We start from the raw sequence: 23,712 nt of genomic DNA on the forward strand, positions 1-23,712 counted from the left end.
AAACACCCTCAAACGCACACAGACATACAGTATACACACATACACAGACTCACACTGCATGCAAGGGACAAAAAGAATCAAACACGTTTTTTGAGACTTAATCTTGCCATACAACAACCTTTTTTCTACATTCTTATTGAATTATTTATTGCTACAGTACGTATATTCTTTTAAAAATCTTTAAGATTAGTTCACATACTGTATAAGTTTAAACTATTGTTCACATGTATGATTAACACACAAAAAATACGAGGAATCCTGTTAAAAGTGTCTTGAAATTTTGTGTTGCTTCAGTTGTGGTGCATATCAACTGGGTAAGAAAATCTTTTGCTCAGTGGAAAAAAAAACATGTCTGAAGGGTTTAGGCACATTAATACTAATAGTACAAAATAAATAAAACTGTTGTGATCAAAATTAAATCACAACCTTAACAATGAACTTGAAGGATAAACACAAATACATTTTTGAGCCACTGGAATGTGAATACTTTTGCAATCTTTGTACAGTTGGCTTTTTATAAATGTGCAACTTATCATTCCAGTACAGAAGTGCAGTATACAGTACAGAATAACAGAACGTTATTGTCATTAATTCATCAGGCTACCATAAAATTGAAGGGATGGGAGATCACATGAGCCCTGAAAAGAGTTTGTACTAAAATAAGAAAAAGTTTTGGAATTTAAAGAACTGACACTGCTACCTTATCTGGCCCATTTTACCTGGCATTAACATATCAGATTATATTATGTTATTACTGCTAAAATAGTCTGTAAAATCGTTAAGATATTTATTTAATAAGAGGATGTATGTAGATTTTGAGAAAGAAGAGGAAACAGAGGGACCCATGTGACAAAAACGCAAAGCGTGATTACGTCAAGCCGTAGCCCATAATGCAATTTTAGAGGAACTTTTTTTTTTTCATCGGAATGTACCATTTTCATTGTAATAGTGTTGTGCTATTCCTTCGCACGTCCAACTTAATGAACATTTTAACATACACAAGAAGGTGTGTTTTAGATGTAAAATATATTTAACACATATTGTAAACATATTTTCTTATTTATTTGCAAAATAATTTATGGTTATTTAAGTTTGAGCGCAGATGATTTGGGCAATGTACCCATCCTTTATAATGGTATACTCCAGCGTTCTGCGCAATCGCTCCTTTCTCTCAGCGATCCGCCGCAATGAGGTAAGAGCTCGAGACCTGCTCCAACAAAAATAACCAAAGTTGCAGAAAATACGATACTATTCCCACATATTTTGCCAGAATGTTGACCGTAAAGGTGTTCATTTAGGAACCTATCTTTAGTTGATGTTATGGGGCTTGAATGTGAGTTTTAAACCCCAGTGTTTCGTGAAATGTGCAGGCCTCAATCTGTATCGTGCTCCACGCTGTCTCGTGCTCGGCCGAAATAAATGCTTTATACTGACATTTATTACAGCTGTCTTATAAAGATGCGGACATCACATGCTAACTGTTGTTTAACTTAAAACCACTCGCTTTTACTCCGTTAGTTTTATTATTTATAAAGGTTCTGCCATGTGCGAGCATAGTATTGTGGCTTGTTTTGAACAGCGTGTTATGATATTGTCATCGTTTTATGGTCCGTGCATTGTCATAGAATTCTACTGAAGTAGCTTAGAGGACCATGTAAGTTCCGTGGTATATGAATATTATAATTGTAAAGACGTTTTGGTTAGTTATCTGTATTGTATGTCCGTAAATGTTTAACTGACCTAACACTGGCACATAAGAACTCAAATGTGTCTTCATCTTAATGTGTATTGAATGTTTTCAGCATGCTCAGGCTGCAGAAGCGCTTGGCGTCCAGCGTCTTGCGCTGTGGCAAGAAGAAGGTCTGGCTGGACCCCAATGAAACCAACGAGATCGCCAACGCCAATTCCCGTAAGACATTTACTACATCATCCAACAAGTGCATCAGTTTCACTCTAATTGGGGGTTTTCCACGTTGTCTTAAAGGGATCATCTTACAATGATGACAGTTTTACTCTGCCTCAGTTTGTTCCAAACCCATATGGATAATTTCTGTGGAACATGCACAAAATATTTAACAGAATGTTCATGCTGCTCTTTTCCACACTATGAAAGCATTTGGTGACCAGTAGCTGTCAAGAAAATAAATGCTGTAAAACTATCATATAAGTAGGTAGTTTGAAAGTGGAGAAGAAAAAGTTAGATATAATAACCTAGCAACTAACTCATAAAGCTATCATAACTCATCAATAGACAACTTCTATGATAATTTTATTGTACTTGATCCTTTTGAAGCTTGGCAGGCCTTGCCCCAATTAAGGGTGTACTCATACTAGGGCCTGTTGCCTTGTACCATGCCCAAGCAGAAGAAGAAAAGTGCTCTTGCATAGCTCAATGGAGTCCATCATTGTAATGTTACTTTATGGCTTAATTGGAGTCGTTTGTGGCACTGTGACACTCCCATGCCTAATTGTCGACAGCATCATACCACTGGAATTTATCCTGCCAGATATAGAGTCCATCCTGTACCTTCAGATACTGAACCATTGCTCAAAGTTTCTTTGGTGTCCATGAGCGCACAGATAGTCATGAGTTTTACCAAATATCTCAGAGTTCTTGTCTGTTGTATCCGGTTGTTCCTGTATACTCGTCTGCCCAAATTTCCAGTAAACACTGCACCTATGCCGTAGACCAAAGTGATCCATTTGCCCAGTCGCATAATTGATGTCATGTTTCCAGTTCCGTGCTCTCTCCGTAGAGAGATCTCCGTAGAGGGATCTCTCCGTACACGGGTCTGTGCTAATGTAGTAATCATCTGTTCTTGGTTCTCACTCTTGTTAGGCCAGCAGATTCGTAAACTGGTGAAAGATGGTCTGATCATCAAGAAGCCTGTCACTGTTCATTCTCGTGCCCGCTGCCGTAAGAATACATTGGCACGTCGTAAGGGGCGCCACATGGGCATCGGTATGTTGAGCCTGTGGCATTTTCTTTTTTTATTAATATATACTAGTTCAAAGAAATGTTGTAAAATGTATAGGTGTCAGATTTGCCAACTCCTTGTCAGTTGAGTCCTTGTTTTGATTTATTTTGGATAATTGCTGTCAGGTAAGAGGAAGGGTACAGCTAACGCCCGCATGCCAGAGAAGCTTTGCTGGATGCGTCGCATGAGAATCCTGCGCCGTCTTCTGCGTCGCTACAGGGAGTCCAAGAAAATTGACAGGCACATGTAAGTAACCTGTTTGCCATGCTTTGTGAATAAATCTCATTGAGAGAGAATTTTCAGGTAATATGCGAAAGTGGTAGAATTTGTTGTATTCCCTTTTATTCTCTTTGAAGAATCTCATTGAGTCACTACAGTATTCAAATCAGAATTTTGAAACTCAAATGTTCTGAATGCATTACAGAAATCAATTTATGAAGATGCTCTTTATTTTGGTTAATTTAAACAAAAATGTTCCTAAAAAATGGGCTGAATTTTCTTCATGCAATTTCATGCATTTAGTTTCTAAGCTGTTCACATACTATCAAGCTATTTTAATAGTTGTGCATTTGTTTGTGATTTCAGGTACCACAGCCTGTACCTCAGAGCTAAGGGTAATGTGTTCAAGAACAAGCGCATCCTCATGGAGCACATCCATAAACTGAAGGCTGACAAAGCTCGCAAGAAGCTCCTGTCGTAAGTTGAACTGCCCTAGCAGCTAATGGGCGATTTTCAAATAAGATTTCTCTAGAAACGTATTTAAGTGCAATTTTAGTGTTTCATTTGGCTGCTTTAGTAATATTACATGGATTTATAAAATGGTATTACTGGAATTTTAAATATATTGAAATGAATGAATGAATTTAGTACAAAGAAAATCTTTCAAAAGTGTTTATGTAATGGCTGATCATATTTCACTTTTCTCACAGTGATCAGGCCGAGGCTCGCCGCTCTAAGACCAGGGAGGCTCGTAAGCGCCGTGAGGAGCGTCTGCAGGCCAAGAAAGAGGAGATCATCAAGACTCTGTCAAAGGAGGAGGAGACCAAAAAATGAGCATTTGTGTCAAACTTGTTTAAGTTGTAATAAACATCCACAAAACGTTGACTCAGTGCTTTTTATGTTCTTGGCAGAATTTTTTCCAAAGTGACTCACACAAAAGGTATGTTAGATAATATAAAGAGCAGTACATGTAGCTGAGGAACACTTGTTGCATGGAGTTTAAGAACACTCTTGCTTTGATTTATTTTCTATAGATCAGGATGTTGGGATGTGATGTACTATAAAAGTATAAAAATTGTATTAACGCCAGCATTAATGGAGGAAAAACAAAATGAGTTGCCACAACAGCAAAGATGTTTCCAAACCAGCTGCTGCAGAAGTGACTAAATTTGGCAACTTTCTCCTATGACTGCTGAAACCCACTTCGCTCATTTTTTTTCCTGTTATGGAGTTTTTTTTTTATGCTTTTGAAACCAATATTTGCTTTGGGCTCCCATTCACAGATACTTAAGTGTACCCCTGTAGTCGTTTACTTATACATTGTGTACCCAGAAATGTGAAAAGGATCTATTGCCATTATGGTTTAGTTGATTTCATGAATAATGATTTGCTACTTGCTAGTCGGCAGCAGGTGGTGTAAGACGTGGGAAATGCTCTTTTCTTTTAGAGAGCATATTATTGGGCATAAATATGAGGTGCCCCATGGTATTAAGTGTAGTAGTATAAGGTTTGTTAACAAGGCAAAACATTTTTGACTTGCACATCACACCAATGCCAATTTAGGAGAAAACATAGTTTCTAAGCAAACATAAGTGGTCTTTGCAGTGCAAAGCTTTATTTGTACGCGAGACATTTACATTATTTCATTTTATAGTTTTTGTTTAGCTTGACGTTTTATCTGGAGATCAAATGTGATTTTTCTTTTCTGTGTTAATTTGATAGAACAAGTAAAAAAAAATTAAAAGGTATGCAGTACAAATTCACTTGTGTGTATATATAGAGCATCTGGAAAGTATTCACAGCGCTTTTTCCACATTACGCTATGTTGTAGCCTTATTTAAAAATGGATTAAATTAATTATTTTCCTCAAAATTCTACAAACTACCCCATAATTACAACGTGAAAGAAGTTTGTTTGAAATCTTAGCAAGTTTATTAAAAATAAAAAACGAAAAAATCACTTGTACATAAGTATTTGCAGCCTTTGCTCAATACTTTGAAGCACCAATTACAGCCTCAAGTCTTTTTGTGTATAATGCTACAAGCATGGCACACATATTTTTGGGCAGTTTCTCCCATTCTTCTTTGCAGGACCTCTCGAGCTCCATCATGTTGAATGGGGAGCGTCAGTGCACAGCCATTTTCAGATCTCTCCAGAGATGTTCAATCGGGTTCATGTCTGGACTCTGGCTGGGCCACTCAAGAACATTCACAGAGTTGTCCTGTAGCCACTCCTTTGTTATCTTGGCTGTGTGCTTAGGGTCGTTGTCCTGTTGGAAGATGAACCTTTGCCCCAGTCTGAGGTCCAGAGCGCTCTGGAGCAGGTTTTCATCAAGGGCGTCTCTGTACATTGCTGCATTCATCTTTCCCTCGATCCTGACTGGTCTCCTAGTTACTTCCGCTGAAAAACATCCCCACAGCATAATGCTGCCACCACCATGCTTCACTGTAGAGATGGTATTGGCCAGGTGATGAGCGGTGCCAGGTTTCCTCCAGACATAACACTTTCAGGCCAAAGAGTTCAATCTTTGTTTCATCGGACCAGATAATTTTGTTTCTCATGCTCTGAGAGTCCTTCAGGTGCCATTTGGCAAACTCCAGGTGGGCTGTCATGTGCCTTTTACTGAGGAGTGACTTCCGTCTGGCCACTCTACCATACAGGCCTGATTGGTGGAGTGCTGCAGAGATGGTTGTTCTTCTGGAAGGTTCTCCTCTCTCCACAGAGAAACGCTGGAGCTCTGTCAGAGTGACCATCGGGTTCTTGGTCACCTCCCTGACTAAGGTCCTTCTCCCACGATCACTCAGTTTGGCCAGGTGGCCAGTTCTAGGAAGAGTCCTGGTGGTTCCAAACTTCTTCCATTTACGATTGAAAGTGTTAAGACCTTAAGGGATGGTAAAACTATGCTGTTTTGTAAAAATGGTAGGCAACAAAAAACGACCCTGGGAATTAAATCACTGGTCGGGCATAAAGTAGTATGTTTAATCCCTGAAGAAAAGATTTGGGTTAAAGGTGTGTGTAATGTTGTTCGATGGAAAGGCGGAGGCGAGAACCGGCTTGTCAATATAAATAATAGTTTAAGTGGTAAACTGAAACAAAACACACATACACATGACGGACATGTACGTAAACGATCTCTCTCTCCAACACCACAGCCCGCAATCGGCCTTTATCCCTCTCAGAGGCTTAATTAGCCTGATAAGGGACCGGGTGTGTATAATCACGACCTGGCCCCGCCCTCCACCCTGCCACAGTGTGATAACAGGGATTCCAACCGATGTTCCAGTTAAAAAGATAAAAAGAAACATAACTGGAGCTTCAGTAAATTATGTCAGATGGCTGAAGTGTGTCAGCAACAATGTAAAGACAGACAGCCTCTCAGTGGTATTATACTTTGGTGAGAATAAGTTACCTGAGAGAGTATACGTAGGATTTGTGAGCTATATGGTTGGACCATACGTTCCACCACCATTAAGATGTTATAAATGTCAAAAATTCGGACATGTAGCAGCTGTGAGCAGAGGCAAACAGAGATGTGCGAGATGTGGAAGTGAGCATGAATATGGCAAATGTGAGCAAGGTACAAACCCTAAGTGCTGTAATTGCGGAGGTGATCATAGCGTGGGATATGGAGGTTGTTTAGTGAGGAAAAATGCAGTGAAATTTCAAAATGTCAGAGTGGAAGAAGGAATATCATAAGCTGAATCTCTCAAGAAGGTAAAATGGACAACCAAAGTAATAGAAGCTAAAGCAACAGTTCCACAACAAAACGTTAAGTTGCAAGAACAAAGTGAAGCGAAAGAAGTGATTGTAGATAAAGTGTCATTCATGGCAGAAGTGGTGAATTGTTCTGCCCAAACTGAAAGTAGGACAGAAAGAATTAAAATAATAATCAGAGCTGCTGAAAAGTACTTGGAATTAGAGGATGTTAATGTAGATATGATAAATGAAAGGCTTAAGATGCAAACAGTAATAGTCAGACAGCATGTGGTGGTTCATAATGGTGATTACAATCTTGCAATGGAATGCAAGAAGTTTAATTGCCAATGGACATGAATTCAAGAAATTCAAAACAAACCAAGAAAGTGATCGTGACATTATATGTGTGCAAGAAACGTGGCTAAAACCACACATTTTTTAATGCATGGATACAATACAATTAGAAGAGATGGACATAAAGGAAATGGTGGTGGGGTAGCAACATTTATTAAACAAGGTATTGGGTATAGAATAGTTGAGGTTGATGGGGAACAAGAGGTAGTGGTGGTTGAAATTTGGGAAGGATCACGGAGTATTAGAATAATTCATTTTTATAATCCATGTGACAGGTTAAGTAAGGATACATTAGAAAATATTGGAGGGAATGGAAATTATAAAGTAGTGTGGATTGGTGACTTTAATGCACACAGTACATTATGGGGTAGCACAATAACAGATCATAATGGACAGATAATAGAAGACATGCTAGAATGGAGAGGGTTTGTATGCATTAATGATGGAAGTTATACAAGAATTGATTTGGCACAGGGAAAATATTCAATGTTAGACTTGACACTTGTTTCTGAAAATTTAGCAGGAAAATGTGATTGGAAAGTTTTAAATCAAAGTACAATAGTTAGTGATAATATTTCTATCAGTAGTAAAATCGGTGTGGACATAGCTCAAACAGTGGTGGAGAGCTTACCAAGGTGGAAATTTAAAACAGCCGACTGGGATAAATATAAGGAATTATGTAAAAATTAAATGGCAGAAATGAGTAATTCTATAGAGGAAGCTGGAGAAAAGCTTTCCCATTGTGGAATGAGGCAATTAAAAAAATAAGTAAAGCACTTAAGAGAGTAAGAAGATCATTCAATTATAATGATTTTATTAATTATAAAAAAGCACAGGCTATAGTGAGAAGAGTAATACAGACATCTAAGAAAAGATATTGGAGGGAATTTTGTAATAATATTGGAGAAGAAATTGAAATGAATGAAGTATGGAGTATGATAAGAAAGATGGGAGGGAAACAAAGAAACAGTAACATTCCTGTCTTAGTATATAACAATAGATCAGTAATACCTGACATTGAAAAAGCAGAGGTGTTAGCAGAAACATTTGCTAATGTGCATAGCAATTCAAATATAACAGAATAAGTGAGGACATATAGGGATCTGAGCTTGAGTAAGAACCCTCAAATTCTGGAGGAAAATGGATCATCAGGATGTACTTTAGATTTAGAGTTTACCCTGTTTGAACTGAAGCGGCGCTTACTGGGGTAAAATAAACTTCTCCAGGTAGAGATGACATCTGTTATGAGATGGTAAAACACCTATCAGAAACATCTCTAAATATTATTTTGAGTCTTTTTAATAAGGTTGGGAATCAGGGAAATTACCAGATGACTGGAAGCATGGGGTCATAGTGCCAATAGCGAAGCCAGGGAAGGATCATTTGCAGCCCACAAACTACAGGCCCATAGCATTAATGTTTAATTTATGAACACATTAACAGATTGATATATGTTATTGAAAAGAAAAACCTTTTCTCTGCATTCCAAAGTGGTTCAGAAAAGGGAGAAACACAGTGGATTCTGTTTTCGTTCACTTAAGGAAGTGTTAGTAGGAGTATGTTTTGATGTTGAAAAAGCTTACGATGTGATGTGGAAAGAGGGACTTTTAATAAAACTGGATAGAATGGAAGTAAAAGGTATAATGTGTAACTGGATTATGATTTTTTTGTTTAAAAGAACAATACAAGTGAGAGTGGGGTCTGCTTTTTCTCAGGTACATCAAGTAGAGAATGGAACACCACAAGGAAGTGTTAGCAGTCCAGTTCTGTTTAACTTAATGATCAATGATGTTTTTTCACAGATAGATTCATATGGATAAATTAGGTGTATGCCTGGCTAAATAGATGAGTCTTTAGTCTAGACTTAAACTGTGTGAGTGTGTCTGCATCCCGATCAGTGCTAGGGAGACTGTTCCATAGTTTAGGTGCCAAATAGGAAAAGGATCTACGTCCTTTTGTGGATTTTTATATTCTAGCAACTATTATCAGGCCAGAATTTTATGATCGTAATGAAGACGACATCATATTTCTTTCTTTCAAGCCGTCCCCCACCACCAGTTGAAGAGTGTGGGTGAAACACTGAAGACGCTGTTTTCTTGCCATAGCAGCATCCAGGGATTGCTGCTCTTCTTGGCTTGGATAATTCCAGAGCTGTGGATCATCAAGTTGGTCCTCATCATGTGTGTTCACTGGGAAATCACACAGTGAAGGCTTTCTTTATTTTGGGGGCATTATCACTAATAATATAGTCTAATTTATCTTTAATGTTAAAATCATCACAGATGGCCTTTGAAATGGTTGCAGACCAGTAAATTCAAATTAAGCTTAATACTCTCATCAGTTGCCTCAATTAAGTGTACAGTTACTCCAAGATACCACCTAATTTTTCTGTCGGACCAAATATCCACTGTGACATAAATGTTTTGTGTTGCTTAATGCAGTTTTTAGCTTGTTGCATCACTCCACAGAAAGATTTTCTACTTTTGAGGCCACTGTTCTGCGACATATTGGGGTGTACTTCTGGTCAACCACTGAGAGACAGTGATGAAAACTGTTGTTTTCCACAATAGACAGAGGTAGTTTGCAATCAGTAACTAAGTCAGACACGATTTAATTGGTTATAACTTTCTGTTATGGATGACTGGCACTGTACAACATGTGTTTCTATGAATTGTGAGACTGAAGGTTGCTGTGGATCTTTTGGAATGCTTTTGTTAATCTGGTATTCTTCAAACCTGTGCATGGTAAAGATAATACAAAGCAGAGATAAATTCAATGATTAAATTCTATGGATGACAATATTCAGAATAAATACATATAAAATACATTTTGACTATTTTAAAATAAGTATTTTACAAGTAGAATAATAAACATTATTACATGGCTCTACTACATATCATATTTATTTGGCAAGTAGATGTGTAATAAGTGGGATAATGTATATTTAGGATAGATATTCCTTTAACAAATGAAGCCATGACTACTCGCATGACCAGCTTGCTTATCTTTAAAAAATGGTCTTTTCTGTGCAACATGCAGAACGAAGTCAAAATACATTTCCAATCATTCTAAAATCATTACTATATATATAATCAATCATAACTACATACATACCGCTGATCATCTGATTCAGCGCCAGCCATGCACCCCCACAACCCGGCCTGCCCTCCTCCTTGTCGCATTCAGTTATTTCCATTTTGCTTACATAATTCCTCAGCACCTGATTGGAAAGCTGAACCTAATGGGCTTGGACACCTCCCTCTGCAACTGGATCCTGGACTTCCTGACTGGGAGACCTCAGTCAGTCCGGATCGGGAACAGCATGTCCACAGACACAACGCTGAGCACTGGGGCCCCACAGGGCTGTGTGCTCAGTCTACTGCTGTTCACTCTGCTGACTTACGACTGTGCAGCAATGCACAGCTCGAAACACATTTACATTTACATTTATGCATTTGGCAGACGCTTTTATCCAAAGCGACTTACAGTGCAATTATTACAGGGATAATCCCCCTGGAACAACCTGGAGTTAAGTGCCTTGCTCAAGGGCACAATGGTGGTGGCCGTGAGGTTCAAACCAGCAACCTTCTGATTAACAGCCCTGTGCTTTAGCCACTACGCCACCACCACTCCATCATCAAGTTCACCGATGACACGACCGTGGTGGGTCTCATCAGCAAGAACGACGAGTCAGCATACAGAGAGGAGGTGCAGCGGCTAATGGAGTGGTGTAGAGCCAACAACCTGTCCCTGAATGTCGACAAAACAAAAGAGATGGTTGTTGACTTCAGGAGAGCACAGAGTGACCGTTCTCCGCTGAACATCGATGGCTCCTCTGTGGAGATAGTCAAGAGCACCAAATTCCTTGGTGTTCAGCTGGCAGGGAACCTCACCTGGTCCCTCAACACCAGCTCCATTACCAAGAAAACCCAGCACTGTCTCTACTTTCTTCGAAGGCTGAGAAAAGCACATCTTCCACCCCCCATCCTCACTACATTCTATAGAGGGACTATTGAGAGCATCCTGAGCAGCTGCATCACTGCCTGGTTTGGGACTTGCACCATTTCGGACCACAAAGCCCTGCAGAGGATAGTGAGAACAGCTGAGAAGATCATCAGGGTCTCTCTTCCCTCCATCAAAGACATTTACACCAAACACTGCATCTGCAAAGCAACCAGAATTGTGGATGACCCCACACACCCCTCACACAAACTCTTTACCCTCCTCCCGTCTGGCAAGAGGTACTGAAGCATTCGGGCCCTCACGGCCAGACTGTGTAACAGCTTCTTCCCCCAAGCCATCAGACTCCTCAATACTCAGAGACTGGACTGACACACACACACACACACCATTACATTTGGCATTTTTATAGTGTCATCTTTTTGGACTATTCAGATTAGAAATATACTGGTCGGTGCTGCACTGTCTGTCACTGTCTCTTACTGTGCCTATTGTCCTGTTTCCTTTTTAGTAATTTATTGTACTGTCCTGTACTGTCCTGTACTACTACACACATTTCCACATGCACTTTATGTAGGAATGTGTAGGTCTTATTCAGTCTGTGTTGTCTCATGTGGTCCTGTGTTGGTCCTTTGTTGTTTTTATGTAGCACCATGGTCCTGGAGGAACGTTGTCTCGTTTTGCTGTGTACTGTACTAACTGTATATGGTTGAAACGACAATAAAAACCACTTGACTTGACTTGACTTGACTGCAGAGTATCGTGTGGGAGAGAGAGATTGTTAACGGATATGTCCGTCATGTGTTTATGTTGTCTTTTAAGTTTCTCATTAAAATATTATTCATATTGAAAAGCTGGTTCAAGCCTCCTCCTTTCCATTGATCATTTTACAGATGCCTTTCCATCTTTGTGTGATTACTGGATGTGTTTTACATCTCTCCGCTTCCGACGGCCACATGCACTGCCTCACGTGTCTGGGCAGCAATCACACTGAGGCAGCATTTCTGGAAGGTTCATGGTCTCATTGCGAGAATATGACCATGGCGACGCTGCGGTCGCGGCTTTCTTTCTTCCGCGGGAAAGCCGCCCGCCCGCGCGCTGCGCATTCTACCCACAGGTATGAGGCCGGCCCGGCTTGTGCTGGAGGTGATTTGGGGAGTTCAATGTGTAGTCTGATGCACCTGCTATTATGCACGTAGCAGCCTGCTTGCACGTGCATTATCAGTTCTTGTAACACGATTCAGCTGTTGTGCCGTTTTTCTATAGGGACCACTACTGTCACGAAACATGAGTGAGTGACAGAAGGGGAAAGTGATGGTTACTGTTGGAACCTCCGTTGCCTGATGGAGGGAACGAGATTTTGTGTCCCTCTTGCCACAACACTGTACTAGCGACTGAAATGGCCGAACCTTGTCTCGGCTTCTCAGCACAAAACCTGAATGAGTGGTTGCATTCCAGCTCCTTTTATACCTGTATGTCTGGAGGAGTGGCATGCAAATTCCACTCGCTAATTCTCATTGGCCTTTTCTCAAAGAATGGGAGGTGTTTGGGGCTCTCAAAAGCGACCCCTAGTGTCACTAAAACGACACAACGTCTCGTTCTCTCCATCAGGGAATGGAGGTTATGACAGTAACCATGACGATTTTGAGCCCCCTTTATTCAGGGACACATTATTCAATTTCTGTTAGTCACATGTCTGTGAAACTTGTTCAGCTTATATCTTAGTTGTTGAATCTTTTTATCTTTTTTTCATACAAATATTTACAAATTTTTAGTTTGTTGAAAATAAAAGCAGTTGAAAGTGAGAGGATGTTTATATATATATATATATATATATATATATATATATATATATATATATATATATATATATATATATTCTCCTTTCTTTTTTTTTTTACTTTTGAAGCAGTTATACCTGTGCTAATAATATACAGTAATAATAAAATAATTTTTGCTTTATACCTGTGAATAAATTAACATGTTTATTTGCACAGTTTAAGCATGCTATCTTGCTTAAAAGAGCAAATGGCTCTTTTAGTTTGTTTAATACACTCCCAATGTAAACAAACGTGCAAACATGGATGTGTTTTTAAGGATACGCTTCTTTGTGAAGCATGCAGGGAGAGGGTGTCTACTCACTGACTTGGTGCCGATTAGAACAGCAAATCATTGGTTTAGGGTTCCAGAGCAGGAGAGATGTCTACGCGACCCTGAAAGTGTAAAATTCAGATGTTGTTGAGATGCTTAGATAGCACACGTAAATCTCTGAAATGTCTGTAGATCTTTTCATCTGGAAAGCATCACTATCTAATTAACATGTTAAAAAGTTCAGATTTACAAACATTCTAAATTATAAACGTGTCAAAGAGATCTGCTGAATGTCTTATTGACATCAAAGATATATTGACATATGTCTTGGAGACGTATTGCAGATGAGCAAACCATGTTAAAAATGTGTCTTCCAAATTTAAACACGCATTAAATAAATGTTTGGGTGATGTATGTGTGCTATTAGGGTGGGCTGTAGCTTATATGCCCGCAATGACACAAGCATAGGGCATAAAGCCAAGCATCACCTGCCGATAAAATTGTCAATTAGGGTTTCAAGGTCACCACCCCTAAGAGGAGCTCCCACAGAGTCAGTTACTGACACAGCATCGAAGTTATCAACATGAAACGGAACTGTGGTTATTTACTCCACTGTTCGAAGACAACTGAGAATTCGGCTCTGTGTTAACAGCTCCAAATTTTCTTCTTGCCATTGGACAGGGAAGAACCCAGTGCAACGCTGAGTACTTAGTGTCAAACAGGGCGGAATAACTGAACATACTGATTGACAACAAAGTCGACAGCATTGGGAGTAAAGTTGCAACTTTAAAATGTTTTTTTTATTTTTTATTAAAGTGTGATCAGTAGATTTGATCATTTTCATGCATACAGAAAAAAGTGTGTCCAGCATTACAGAGTAAACCTATTATCACTGCTTCTTTCAAACATCAACCCAAACTACAGTACATGCCGAGTTTTAGTGCTTCATCAAAGATGTACAATATTTTACATCAGAAATTTCAACCAGCAATATATTTAACATAAAATTCTCAGTTTCATCAGAAGACACAATAATTAGTGACACATCAAATGTCAATACATATTTAATCTTATGTACCAACCCAATAAACTATTTTGTTTTTTTCTTGAGTGCTGTAGCACATCAAACATGAACTATACATGTAAAACTTTCTCAGCGAATACATGATATGGTGCTCTGGTAGAGCTTATTTAATTGAACAATAAATCACAATAAATAATAGAATAAAACAGACAAATAAATAAATACCTCCAAAGCCACAGTGATTTTGGTTCATATCTCAATGATCTTATCATTTTAACAAGTCAAACTGATATTATCTTCTAAAGAAAAACATCAAATCATTATTGCCAGTTCAAAGCAGATTAAACTGCTATACAAATAGCAATACTATTGACAATGCACACAAAATAATGGACATAAACAGTAAAATAAGACATGCACACATGAAACACAGAATATCTATGAATTAAAAACTATTGTTCAAATGCTTGCTACATATTTGCTGTGTGTGTTTGAGGTTTCTTATTGTAGTGCATGTTAAGTTCATCTATATCTCATACTCTTGACATAAGGCATGTGCTTTGTGCTGAGTGTTGAGAGGAGACGTCAACAACACTCAAAACAGACTCCTCAATAGTGTCATCTCACTCTGCTCCCAACATTACAATGAACACAACTGGACAAGTGCCTTACTGTGCTTATTATTCGACAGAGCAAGAGAGAGAGAAGTGTGTGTGCGAGAAAGAGAGAATAAACAAGTGAAAAAATGAAAAGGAAGACAATTATTTTTGAATATACTATGAATAATGTATTCATAATCACTATGTTTTTCATAATGAAAAAATGAAAGAGAAGTTTTGCATTGCTTCATTATAGTATAAAGACAATAGTCCACACAAGCTTTTCATTCATCAAACTATTGCATGCTTTTCTGTTTTTATTGTTTTTTAATTATGTAGAACACAATGCAACCAAACAATCCATACAGTGACTCTAAGGTCAGAAACATACTCTACACCAGTACATCAATGCAAATGCTTCTAGCAACGCAAGCTCGATTTCACTGCGTTCAAAATGTGCCAGAACCAGAGTTGGGTGTAATCTGATTACATAGCAATTATTTACTGTAATCGAGTTACTTTTTAAGTCAAAACATTGTGTAATGTATTACATTTTAAATTCTTGTAATCAGATTGCATTTTAGTACATTATCAGATTACTTTTTAATTACATTTACATGTACAATATTATTATTATTATCATTATTTATGTATAATACATTTAAAAAATGAACTACGTTCATCTGTTTGCATTTCTGTGACAGCTGAAAGGTGTTTGATATATATTATTATAGACATTACTATATAATTATTTTAGAAAATTAAATTTTTTAGACATTATTTAGAAAACAAACTTATCTGAAAAGTGTTTTAGAAAGTAACTTGTAATGTGTTTACTTTTGCAACCTAGTAATTAGTAAAGTAATCTAATTCAAATTTTAGGGAAGTTATGTTATGGAAATAATTTGTAATATGTAATAGATTACTTTAATTAAGTAATTTACCCAACACTGGTCAGAACACAATTCAAAATACATCACAAGTATGCGTTGCATTCTCAGTGTTACCACAGGGGGTGCTATCTATCTATCTATCTATCTATCTATCTATCTATCTATCTATCTATCTATCTATCTATCTATCTATCTATCTATCTATCTGTCTGTCTGTCTGTCTGTCTGTCTGTCTGTCTGTCTGTCTGTCTAGCTGTCTGTCTGTCTGTCTGTCTGTCTGTCAGTCTGTCTGTCTGTCTGTCTGTCTGTCTATCTATCTATCTAGCTGTCTGTCTGTCTGTCTGTCTGTCTGTCTGTCTGTCTGTCTGTCTGTCTGTCTATCTATCTATCTATCTAGCTATCTGTCTGTCTGTCTGTCTGTCTGTCTGTCTGTCTGTCTGTCTGTCCATTTCGGGTTCACGCTGTCCTCTTGTTTACATCTATAAGAGTTCAGAGGTCGGAATGCAGGCCATGCAAAGTCGCATGAACTTCTGTTTCCCTGCTGATCTCCTGCATGTCTCACCGCAGGTTTCTGGTATCTGGTGCTCTACAGGTAAAGCGTGTGTGTGTGGGGATGCATGCTTGATCAGTTGCTGCAGTGTGTTACACATGGAGAGGTGAAGCAGATTCATTCCATATGTTCTCTCACGTTTCCCGTTCAGGACGTACAAAAACAGGCCTCATATCTCCTCCAAACACCTTTGGGGAACCAGACCACGCTTCTTACTACTGCTCAACTTCAGGAAACCATCATTCTCTTCTCCTTTACCAACACAGATCTGTTTGAGAGAAAAAACATGTTTTTCGTCAACTTATGTCTCAGGGGTTGAATTCTTTTGTAGGTCACATTAAAACTGCCTTGGGCTTTATTTCGGCTACTTTTCAAATGCCTTTTAGGTATAGATTTGATAGTTTTACCCTTGTCCAAGATTTTGAATCTTAAAATATACAATTATTTTAAAATAATTGCTAATGTTTTTCAATATTTATTGTGTGAAAATTATTTTACACTGCAAAAAAAAAACATATTTTTGACATATTCTTTTAATGTATCATATTTAATACATTAGGCTTTAGAGGTCATTATCCTCCACCTTGTGTAGGACATTAATTATTAAGTTTTTCTTAACATACATGCTACAGTGGTAAATCTAGAGGTACTCTCTGGGATTTTCAGAGATACCAAATGTTTGAGAGTTTGTCCATGACTTCCTCTCCTTGATATGGATTGAAATGTATCACAGTTCAATTCAGCACATCAAATACAATATTAATAAAATATTTTTTTTTCAATAAACTAATTTTATCATATGTATTTTGTGCACAAACCCTACTATCACTATATACAGATAATCCAGGTTGAACTTCAAAGACATTAGTCATTAATCTTACAGTTCATCTAAAATCTTTGTATTTTATATTTGTATATAAGATAAACACTGGAAAACTATTATGGAGTTTTGTGCGCTATACAAATAAAAATGACGACTATATTCACATTTAAAAAAGACATACTGTAAAACGTTTTTCACTGGTCTCAAGAATTTATGGTAAGATGACATCATAATAGCTTGTAATGTAAAATAATGAGATCTTGAAAATGACAGAGCAGACTGCATATATGAAAGTACACAGACATTTTAGTTCACATTTTAAATATATTTTATAAAAACTATATGTCAGAATTTTCAAAAAAGTTTTTTTTTGTGGTGGGCATGAATGTAATGTAATGGTGATGGTATCACACACACACACACACACACACACACACACACACACACACACACACACACACACACACACACACACACACATGTTTGTGTTTCCATGTTTTATGGGGACTTTCCATAGACATAATGGTTTTTATACTGTACAAACTTTATATTCTATCCCCTAAACCTAACCCTACCCCTAAACCTAACCCTCACAGAAAACTTTCTGCATTTTTACATTTTCAAAAAACATAATTTAGTATGATTTATAAGCTGTTTTCCTCATGGGGACCGACAAAATGTCCCCACAAGGTCAAAAATTTCGGGTTTTACTATCCTTATGGGGACATTTGGTCCCCACAAAGTGATAAATACACGCTCACACACACACACACACACACACACACACACACACACACACACACACACACACACACACATGTTTGGTTTCCATGTTTTATGGGGACTTTCCATAGACATAATGGTTTTTATACTGTACAAACTTTATATTCTATCCCCTAAACCTAACCCTACCCCTAAACCTAACCCTCACAGAAAACATTCTGTATTTTTACATTTTCAAAAAACATAATTTAGTATGATTTATAAGCTGTTTTCCTCATGGGGACCAACAAAATGTCCCCACAAGGTCAAAAAATTTCGGGTTTTACTATCCTTATGGGGACATTTGGTCCCCACAAAGTGATAAATACACGCCACACACACACACACACACACACACACACACACACACACACACACACACACACACACACACACATGTTTGGTTTCCATGTTTTATGGGGACTTTCCATAGACATAATGGTTTTTATACTGTACAAACTTTATATTCTATCCCCTAAACCTAACCCTACCCCTAAACCTAACCCTCACAGAAAACATTCTGTATTTTTACATTTTCAAAAACATAATTTAGTATGATTTATAAGCTGTTTTCCTCATGGGGACCAACAAAATGTCCCCACAAGGTCAAAAATTTCGGGTTTTACTATCCTTATGGGGACATTTGGTCCCCACAAAGTGATAAATACACACACACACACACACACACACACACACACACACACACACGCTCACACACACACACACACACACACACGCTCACACACACACACACACACACACACACACACACACACACACACACACACACACACTCATACACACACACACACACACACACCATCAAGAAATGTTCAGAAACATCCACTAGGTGGCAGCAGTCATCTAGTACAGTGCAGACAACAGGATTTTTAGCTAAATTTTTATTATGTAAATGATGCACAGGCTTTAGAAAACAGAGTATAAAATTTGCTGGTAAAGTATGTAACCATGGTTCTATGACTGGCGGAAGACCGTCAGAGAGCTACTGAGTGGAATACAATGTATGTATATGCGAGTGGTTTGCATTCCTTGGGGCACTGTGCTGCAGTGAATGCACAAGTCTTCCAAAGCCTGCTTAAGATTTTCGATGCCTAGGCAGCTTGGACAACGGTTGTGACATCACCTGGTACAGGAAATACCAAGCTGACATCCATAAAATGAGGCTCACTTAAAGGTGGGGAGTGCGGTACAAGACTGGAATCACCAGTACACCATAGCTAAGGCATTGAAATGAGTATGTATTTTTTGTGCATCTTCACTGGGGACAGGTTGTTTTGGGCAGTTTAGGAAGAACATGCTCACCCAGTTTTGCAAGGAAAGGCCTGAAAATTGCAGGGATACAGCCATGTTTGGGAAGTAATAGAGTACATGTAACAGGATTACATATTTAAAATTCAAAATCTTAGTAACTGTATTCCACTACAGTTACAATTTAAATCATTGGTAAACAATACAGTTATATTCAAAAAGTATTGTGATTATTGAAGAGATTACTTTGCATTTTATTGTAATTTGTTTCATTTAATATTTAGTCTATTCAGTTGGGGGGAAGAATCCATATAAATGATGCGATCCATGAAACGTTTGAACAGCGGTAAAACACTTTTTTAAAATATGTTACATTCATATGAGCAGACAGAGGGCACTTTCACACTGTTAAGAGTGAAAAGGAGGATGACATCATTGAGGAACTTTCCTTTTGAGAGCCTAATCGAGAATCCACATCACATCACATGATAAGAAGAAATCTGTGTGTAGTTTTATAGTTTGGAGCAGCAGAAAGATTTAACCTTGTGGTTAATGTGGTAATGTGAACATTTAGCTTTATGCAAAGCTAAAATGCTATTTCTAGCCCTTTTAAATGCACATTACCAGCAACTATATTTTTTCTTTTTCTAAGTGTCGATAATATGTAAACTCCCCTAAAAACGTCCCTTTTTCAGGACACTATATTTTAAAGATAATTTTGTAAAAATCTAAATAACTTAACAGATCTTTATTATAATTGGTTTAAACAATGTTTTCCATGCTTGCTCAATGAACCATAAACAATTAATGAACATGCACCTGTGGAACGGTCGTTAAGACACTAACAGCTGACAGACGGTAGACAATTAAGATCACAGTTATAAAAACTGAGGACACTATAGAGACCTTTCTACTGACTTCTAAAACACCAAAAGAAAGATGCCCAGGGTTGGCTTGCTGCATGCAGGCATGAGGACTGCAGATGTTGCCAGGGCAATAAATTGCAATGTCCGTATTGTGAGACGCCTAAGACAGCACTACAGGGAGACAGGAAGGACAGCTGACCACATGTAACAACACCTGTACAGGATGGCAACAACAACTGCCTGAGTTACACCAGGAACGCACAATACCTCCATCAATGCTCAGACTGTCCGCAACAGGCTGGACTGAGGGCTTGTAGGCCTGTTGTAAGGCAGGTCCTTACCAGACATCACCAGCAATAATGTTGCCTATGGGCGCAATCCCACCTTTGCTGGACCAGACAGGACTGGCAAAAAGTGCTCTTCACTGACTAGTCACAGTTTTGTCTCACCAGGGGTGATGATCGCACAAGCATTTATCGTCAAAGGATTGAGAGTTACACCGGGGCCTGTACTCTGGAGCAGGATCAATTTGGAGGTGATTTTGGTGGTCTGTCATGGTCTAGGGCGGTGTGTCACAGCTTCATCGGACTGAGCTTGTTGTCATTACAGGCAATCTCAACAGTGTGCGTTACAGGGAAGACATCCTCCTCCCTCATGTTGTACCCTTCCTGCAGGCTCATCCTGACATGACCCTCCCACATGACAATGCCACCAGTCATACTGCTCCTTCTGTGAGTGATTTCCTGCAAGACAGGAATGTCAGTGTTCTGCCATGGCCAGCGAAGAGCCCGGATCTCTTTGGATCGGAGGGTGAGGGCTAGGGCCATTCCCCCCCAGAAATGTCTAGGAAATTGCAAGTGCAAGTTCCAAGACATCCTGTAAAAAAAAACTATAATAATATATAAAACATTTTTTTTTTGGCTTTTTATATATTTATTATTAAAATATACTGATATATTTAGAACTGATTCCATCGCTTATTCTCCATGTGTCGGATCATGGACATGATAAGATTGAAATCACTCATCAGTATGGACCACAGTCCAGAACCTCACCGAAGCGAGCATGTTTGTTGGACGAACAGCGCCAAAAGCATCTTCTTGCTGTGCATCTGATCATAAACAGGATAACACAATGGCTTGTTAAAAAAGACAATGATTAAAACTGAAAACTCAACGTCATATCAACTCTATTTTTGGTCTATTTTATATCAAGTTCCCATGATTGATGCCAACATGTTTTTTTGGCGATACGTCGACATGACAATATAGTTGAAATACTGAATAACTTGATACAGACAAGGTAAGTAAGCAATTTTATCACACTAGAGTCATGTTAACACGCATTATGCTCAAGTATTGTGGCTTTACTTTGTATATGTTTTGTGTATCAGACCCTTGCACAAAAATAATTTTCTTTAGAAATAAAGGGATGAGTGGAAACTATTTTCTGTGGTAATAAATATTATGCCACAAATATTGTCAGTAGAGCTGAACTTTTACTAAACATGAAACACCCCTTGTAAGAAATATCAACAAATGAACATAAAGTCTCAAAGCAGTCCTGGTTTTGATGGTAATGTCTGCTCTGTGTGCTGTTCTATCGTATTTGAACAAAGCATCCAAATCTTTTTGGCAGATCTGCAAACTGTTCTATCGTATTTATTCTTAACACTTTTGTCCCATGATTAATATACAGCCCCAAACTATTTTGTTTTCATCGCCACTCAAAATGTGAGGTTCAGCCATCTTTGTTTATGTGTTTTTGGAAGTAGCTCTTGTCCCCCTCCCGTTTTCCCCCTTCCCGCCCACAATACCCAACAGGGACTTTTCTTAGCTTATGGCGAGCCCTATGCAAAATCCTAAAAAACTACTTTGCTTTGCGGGGCCCCCTGGTGGCTCAGGGGACCTAAGCGGCCACTTATACCACTTATAGCTAGAAACAGCCCTGATACCTGCCCACATATTTACATATTTTCCAGCCCATTTCGACAGTCTTATTTCAGTCTGAGGTGCAAAACATTGGGACTGAACTAGGGGAGTTTCATGACCCTTTAATGGCAGCATTCAGACCCCTGCAGGTCCTAAGCATTAGGTGAGAAGACAAAATAGGAAGTGATGATGAGTGCAATGGGTATTTATAGGCGGCCACGTCATCAACATGCCACAAGGTGACAGCTTTTGCAGTAGGTTCTCTGCAAGAAGGGAGAAATGAAGGTGTTCCACCCAGAAGTGCTCTTTGCCATTCAAGAGCAAAGGAAATAGAACTATTTGCCAAAAGGGTAAGAAAAATAAAAAACATTAAAATCTTACCCCATGGCATATAGGTTTTTCTTGTTATAAGCATAAACGTTACAAAATTTAGTCGAATAAATGTATCTTTATATATTTCCTAAAAAAACAAGTAAAAAAATACGCAGTAAAAGTGTACACTTTTTTAACACAGTTATTTAAAAGTTAATGTAGACCAAAGAGTCAACTGTGTCAGTGCAGACCATGCTTGATATGAGATATTATGTGTGAAGCAAAAATATAAAAATCATGTTAAATATCACTTGTGAAAATAATATTTTTTATTGTGCAGCATTTCAAGCTCTAGTTTTGTCAAATTATACAAGAAGCGCATTTACATTTATGCATTTGGCAGATGCTTTTATCCAAAACAACATACAGTGCATTTAAAGGTGTAACGTTTCTCATTGTGTCATCTTGGACTTACACTGACACCTAGTGGTTTGGATGCAGCATCATTTAAAATCAATAGTTTTCAGTTTCAGATGTCATTGTAGAAATGTAGTATTCACAGTCAGTCATGATTACTTTACTCAATGAGTGAAAGTGTCCAATAACAGGACTGTTACTGAGATTAATTGAGTAGTGTTCTAGCTGGTCATGTGATTCTAACATGGCAGCCCCCATGTGCGGAAAACAGCTTTTATAAAGTTACTGATATGACTGTAGTCTTCATTTTAATGTGAATGCTCATGATTTAATAACATATATTGCAAAAGTACAATTCATGTCTTTAGGAGATAAAAAATTAACAATGTATGCCCTGGGAATCAAATCCATGATCTCGGTGTTGCTAGTGCAATGTTCTACCAGCTGAGCTACCATTCATGAAGTATAGGATTAAAAAAATGCTAGCTATGAATTTAGTGCATGCAATTTTCTCTCCATAATGTTAAACTATCTCTAAATGGCAATTTAAGACGTTGTAGAAATGACATTTGTTGTGTTACGACCCTAATTTAACTCTTTTTTTCCTATCCTATGGTTTTAGTGTGGGACAGTCTACATATGCAGCTATAGTACCTTCAAAATGCTAAGAGACACAACCCACAATAGATTTCAATAGTTTGATGTTAGCATGTTGCTAAGTTTATGACGAGATACTCTAATGAGCATACAAATACATAGCACACACATATATTGGGTAAAACAGTACATATAGCAGTAATGAGAATTTTCTGGATACTTTTGAGTATTGAATGAAATTGATTTATGATGTATTTAAAATTGATTGTCTTCTCTGAGAAGGATATATGCAATGTTGCTTTATAATTTGGCCAAATCAACGTATTGCTTTCTATCTTGTGGAAGAGACTTTGCATCAGGAGCATCTTGAT

At 38.1% G+C, this 23,712-nt stretch overlaps 2 protein-coding genes across 2 annotated transcripts in view; one reads left to right on the forward strand and one right to left on the reverse strand.

Moving 5' to 3' along the window:
* The first annotated feature begins 1,163 nt into the window (after window positions 1–1,163).
* LOC127626829 (60S ribosomal protein L19) lies at window positions 1,164–4,082 on the forward strand. Its single transcript, XM_052102896.1, has 6 exons — window positions 1,164–1,192; window positions 1,803–1,909; window positions 2,840–2,962; window positions 3,104–3,224; window positions 3,564–3,674; window positions 3,908–4,082. Exons 1-6 carry the CDS (start codon window positions 1,188–1,190, stop codon window positions 4,029–4,031), a joined length of 591 nt encoding a protein of 196 aa, XP_051958856.1. The 5' UTR covers window positions 1,164–1,187; the 3' UTR covers window positions 4,032–4,082.
* A 12,112-nt stretch (window positions 4,083–16,194) lies between these two features.
* Window positions 16,195–23,712, reverse strand: part of LOC127626532 (SH3 and cysteine-rich domain-containing protein 2-like) — a 71,008-nt gene continuing 63,490 nt past the window's right edge. Inside the window, exon 11 of the mRNA XM_052102398.1 lies at window positions 16,195–16,632. Coding sequence (XP_051958358.1) covers window positions 16,534–16,632 — 99 coding nt within the window. The 3' untranslated portion in view covers window positions 16,195–16,533. The remainder of the gene's footprint in view (window positions 16,633–23,712) is intronic.

Source organism: Xyrauchen texanus, chromosome 33 (genome assembly GCF_025860055.1).
Source record: "Xyrauchen texanus isolate HMW12.3.18 chromosome 33, RBS_HiC_50CHRs, whole genome shotgun sequence".
In the NCBI taxonomy this organism is placed as follows: domain Eukaryota; kingdom Metazoa; phylum Chordata; class Actinopteri; order Cypriniformes; family Catostomidae; genus Xyrauchen; species Xyrauchen texanus.

Excerpts from the sequence above, each read along its gene's own strand:
- LOC127626829 (XM_052102896.1), top strand. Across the intron at positions 1,910-2,839 it reads GATCGCCAACGCCAATTCCC|GCCAGCAGATTCGTAAACTG; the intron begins GTAAGACATTTA and ends CACTCTTGTTAG. Across the intron at positions 2,963-3,103 it reads GGGGCGCCACATGGGCATCG|GTAAGAGGAAGGGTACAGCT; the intron begins GTATGTTGAGCC and ends AATTGCTGTCAG.